This window comes from Mus caroli, chromosome 17, assembly GCF_900094665.2.
Source record: "Mus caroli chromosome 17, CAROLI_EIJ_v1.1, whole genome shotgun sequence".
Taxonomy (NCBI): Eukaryota; Metazoa; Chordata; class Mammalia; order Rodentia; family Muridae; genus Mus; species Mus caroli.
The window spans coordinates 20,350,340-20,354,883 of record NC_034586.1 but is presented as its reverse complement, the minus strand read 5'-3'; the positions used below and the strand labels follow the sequence as shown (position 1 = coordinate 20,354,883).

Genomic DNA, 4,544 nt, shown 5'->3' with positions numbered 1-4,544 from the left:
CGGGGCGGGGCTGGGGAGGAGCTGGGGCAGGGCAGGCCCCAGGGCCGGGAGTGAGATGGCGAGGTTCCTCAGTTGAGCTTCTGGCTTCAGCAGCTAAGCAAAGGCCCCAGCAGTGGCCAACAAGGGGGTGTAGTCATCAAACAGGGGGGGGGGGGGGAGAAGCTGGGCATCCATGCTATTGGGGTCCATGCTGCTGTGTTTCCCCAGGCTGTGCTGAACCTACAGGCCTGGGGTACTCCTCTCCCCTCCTGCCTCCCCCACAGCTGAAGGCAGATGAGAAGCATCTCTAAGTGGGCAAGGCCCTCAGCTCCAAGCCTGAATTCTCTGATCCTCCTGCCTGTTCTAGGTCATGCTGGTGGGGGATTCCGGTGTGGGGAAGACCTGCCTGCTTGTGCGCTTCAAGGATGGGGCTTTCCTGGCTGGTACCTTCATCTCTACTGTGGGCATCGACTTCCGGGTGAGAGTAGAGGCTGGTGTCCCGAGCTCTGACTGGGTCCCACTGTGCTATGGTTCCTATACATAGTCCTCTCAGTACCCTTGACCTGTGGATTCTCAATCTCCTGAGATGTCCATAGGCCTAGGGGGTGGAATTTAGCTACCAAACCAGCTGCCTCCTGACCCCTGAGGGTCCTGGGAAGCCTCCTAATACCCAGGGTAGCGCTTGCATTCACACTAAGCAGTTTTCTCATCCCAGGGGTTGATGCTGTGCTGAGCTCTCAAGAGATCTGTGCTCCCAAGAGAAAACCTAACTCAGGGGATCCCTGCCTTTGCATATGGAGACCTCCTTAGGATCCCAGGCAGGGTCTTGAGTGCTAGTGTTAAAGCCCATCCCCACCCCCACCCTTGCCCAGTCTGAATCTCATGTGCTGAGGTGTTGGTGCGTTCTTGGCAAATCCTGAATTTGCATTTTTTCTCACCCTTTAATTAGAGACCCAGTTAGCAGGAGGTTGGGAGGAAGGCCCATTTCTGGAGACAGGAAAAGGGGCTCCCTCCAGTGGAAACTGTTCTTTATCCTATACAGGCCTGGAGGATTGTAGGTCTCCTTAAGCCCTCTAGGTTATAAGAGTCTAGGGTGAAGTAAAGGCTGAAGTGCCAGAGGGAGCAGGAGAGGCATGAGAACGGGGCTCCTTGCCTGTCATGGCCTCCCCCTCCTCCTCTTGGTTTGTAGGGCTGCTTGGTTTGCACCCCTGTTCAGGGTGCAGGAAAGGCGAAGCACCCTCCTGGGCCAGGCAGATGCCAGGCTGAGCCTGGGTCCCTGAGATCTGGAACCTCTGGAGAAAGGGAGAGCCAGGCTTAGCCTCCCGTAGCTCCAGCTTCTAGTCAACCCTTCTTTGGGATGACAGGTGGATGGCACTCCAGTCTAGTGTCTCATCTTGAAAGGGACCGATCTGGAAAACCTGCAGACAGCAAATTCATGAATATCTCCTATACATCAACTATAGATCCGGGCTCTGTGGGCACAGAACAGAGTCAGACAAGCATAAGACCATCTCCTGGGGAAATGGGTGTCCCAGTGGGGATATGAGGGGATAAAATCAGCTTCTCCAGGCAGGCTCTTAAGCTAATAATATCTGTCTTTATGCTGGAAGTGTACTAACAGCTCCACACTTTTGACAAGTAGGAGCTGGGATGACCTGGGGTGTACGTGCTTGTTAACAGAGGCCCAGGGTTGGCACTGGAGGCACTGGTAGGGAGTATCAGGGGTCTGCTAGAAGCCTCTGCTTTTAAGCAGAAATGTGACCTTTAGTTCTCAGAGCAGAGCCAGGAGGCACTGTAGGAATGGGATAGATCCTCCAACTTCCACTCAGTGGGAAGTTCATCCATGGCTTCTATTACTGCCTTTCCTACTCCCACCAGAGGATGGCAGGCATCCTTACTGGCTGCTTCTGTTTCAGAATAAAGTTCTGGATGTGGATGGCATGAAGGTGAAGCTGCAGGTGAGGTTACAGGAGTGTGGGGCTGGAGACACCAGGGAGAGAGGTTGGGCAGTATGACCAGTGCCTGTTGCCGCAGATCTGGGACACAGCTGGTCAGGAGCGGTTCCGAAGTGTCACCCATGCCTACTACCGAGATGCTCACGGTAAGCCCATTGACATGGGGTCCGGCTATCCTCCACATAGTCTGGGTTGCCTACTGGCATGGGGGCAGGAGGCAAGTAGGCACATTATGGGACAGCAGGTGAGGGTGATGCAGTCACTTGGAGTATCTAAAAGGGTGCTGGTAGTTAGGAGCCACCAGGCCCCCCCAGGGACGTCTTCATTGCTTTTTATATCCAGCACTGTTGCTGCTCTACGACATCACCAACAAAGATTCCTTCGACAACATTCAGGTCAGTGGCCTTGGGGGGATGAACCAAAGCTGTCTAAATGGCATCAGGAGCCCGAGTCCTGTTACTTAACAGGAAGGATAGACATGAATCCCTCAGCTCATGGTTGTCAGGCTATTGGCTAGCTAACTCAACGGGCCTGGGTGACACCTGGCTCCATTAGCGGGACCACCTGGATAAGGGCTTCTAGCAAAGCCACTCAATCAGGTGTGGCACAAGGACCAGCCCTGAGACTGGCCCCAGCTTTCCTTATACAGGCCTGGTTGACAGAGATCCAGGAATACGCCCAGCAGGACGTGGTGCTCATGCTGCTAGGGAACAAGGTGGGACTCTGGGCCTGTCCTCTCCAGCCTGGCCCACAGGGTGAGCCGGGGACAGGCACTAACAAAACCCCTGTGCCTGGCCAGGTTGACTCTACTCAAGACCGTGTGGTAAAGAGGGAAGATGGGGAGAAATTAGCCAAGGTGAGTGAAGACAGGGAGGACGCTGAGGGTGTTCTTGAGATTGGGACACTGAGCTGCCCCCAGGTGCCCAGCACCTGGCTGGCAGTAACTATTTGCAGGAGTATGGGCTACCTTTCATGGAGACTAGCGCAAGGACTGGCCTCAACGTGGACTTGGCTTTTACAGCCATAGCAAAGTAAGTCCTGGTAATGAACAGAAACACTACCTCACATTCTAGGATAAGTGGGCTACCTTGTTCTATAATGCTACCTACATCCCCTCCCCTGTTGCTCTTCAGGGAGCTGAAACAGAGATCCGCCAAGGCTCCCAGCGAGCCCCGCTTCAGGCTGCATGACTATGTTAAGAGGGAGGGCCGAGGGGTCTCCTGCTGTCGACTCTGAACCTTGCTGAAACTCAGTTCCACGCTGGAAGAAGCAGTTCTGCCTTTGAGAATTGTCTGGGAGTCTATAGACTTGTCCTCAGAGGATGGATGCCCTAGTGTCTTCTCCAAGACACCAGAGGCTAATGCTCTCACCCCCTTTGCTCCAGTGGCCACCAGACATGGTCTTGAAGCAGGCCACAGCACATTGCTGCCCTCTTCTGGGCACTCCTAGAAGTGAGGAGGGAGACTACACAGCGCTATAGCACACTGCTCAGGCAGGACCCGACTCAAGGCTATGTCAGTCATTGTCCATTTGAGTCCATCCGACTCACTCGGAGGCTCTGATATGGGGACGCACAGGAAGGTCAGATAGAACCCAGTCACCACTTAGGCTGGCCCAGCCTGTTCCACCTTGTACTAACGTCACCAAACCACAAATGTTGAGTGAAAACCTGTCCTCTAAATCCCTATTAATAAAGGTGTTTCTGGAGTTTGTGTCATCTGTGGAAAACCACCTTCTGGGGCAAAAATGGCTTAGTGGGGGGTAAAGGGACTTCCCAGCAAATCTGATGGGCGTACCAGGCCTCGGAACTCACCTGGGGTAACACTAACTTACACACGCTCAGATACCGTCACCAAAATCCCCACAGGAATGATTTACTATCAAGATTAGGGTGCCCCACAGCCTATTCCTTAAGTAGTGCTGGCTTATAAACTCACCCTAGATTAGAATGGTTGAAACAGAAGGCCTTAGTCGAACCCCTTTGCGGACTGCGTGACGCCAAACTAGGGCCTCTACGGCATTGTTATCAGCACATGAAATCACAACGTTTGAAACCACAGTAAGATTGCATTTCACTTTATTGCTAAGAAACTCAGATACACGGATGCCCAGCTTACCAGCCAACACTCCTACTCGTTGGATCTCTTGATGCAGCCGACTCATTATGACCTGAAAAACCAAACAACATAAATCTTTACTTTGGTTAGCTTTTCACTCAAAACCCATCCAAATTATGACGTCGCGCCCAAGCCTCAGTCTTATAATGTAATCAGACCACACATGCAGTTTTCATACGAGGTGTCAGAAATTAATTCATCACGGGCTTGGGGCTGAAAAGGGAAGCCAGGCCCGACCGGTTCATACCTGCAAAAATGGAGTCAGAAGAAAAATGGGAAAGGGTTAAACCCTCAGGACTAAAGCACTTTAGCTCGGGAGGAAGACAGATCTGTAGCAGAGGTCCTCTGAGTTCGATTCTGCGACCACTACTCACAAAACGCTCCTTACAAAACCTAGGCACTCGGGAGGCAGAGGCAGGCGGATTTCTGAGTTCGAGGCCAGCCTGGTCTACAAAGTGAGTGCCAGGACAGCCAGGGCTACACAGAGAAACCC

General features: G+C 52.9%; 1 protein-coding gene, 1 long non-coding RNA gene and 1 other non-coding gene across 3 annotated transcripts in view; 1 reads left to right on the top strand and 2 right to left on the bottom strand.

The window, feature by feature from the left end:
• The window catches only part of Rab26 (RAB26, member RAS oncogene family), a 5,051-nt gene extending 1,410 nt beyond the window's left edge, over positions 1-3,641 (top strand). Inside the window, exons 2-9 of the mRNA XM_021149765.1 lie at positions 347-457; positions 1,896-1,937; positions 2,014-2,080; positions 2,277-2,329; positions 2,584-2,649; positions 2,734-2,790; positions 2,889-2,965; positions 3,068-3,641. Of these exons, the coding sequence (XP_021005424.1) occupies positions 347-457; positions 1,896-1,937; positions 2,014-2,080; positions 2,277-2,329; positions 2,584-2,649; positions 2,734-2,790; positions 2,889-2,965; positions 3,068-3,170 (576 nt within the window). The 3' untranslated portion in view covers positions 3,171-3,641. The remainder of the gene's footprint in view (positions 1-346; positions 458-1,895; positions 1,938-2,013; positions 2,081-2,276; positions 2,330-2,583; positions 2,650-2,733; positions 2,791-2,888; positions 2,966-3,067) is intronic.
• A 353-nt stretch (positions 3,642-3,994) lies between these two features.
• LOC110312502 lies at positions 3,995-4,521 on the bottom strand. The gene is made up of 2 exons (XR_002380060.2): positions 4,299-4,521; positions 3,995-4,103 (listed from the first exon to the last, which is right to left on the bottom strand). It is a non-coding gene; the product is annotated as an uncharacterized LOC110312502 (long non-coding RNA).
• Positions 4,182-4,259, bottom strand: LOC115029767. Its single transcript, XR_003835333.1, has one exon. It is a non-coding gene; the product is annotated as a small nucleolar RNA SNORD60 (small nucleolar RNA).
• Positions 4,522-4,544: the final 23 nt, after the last annotated feature.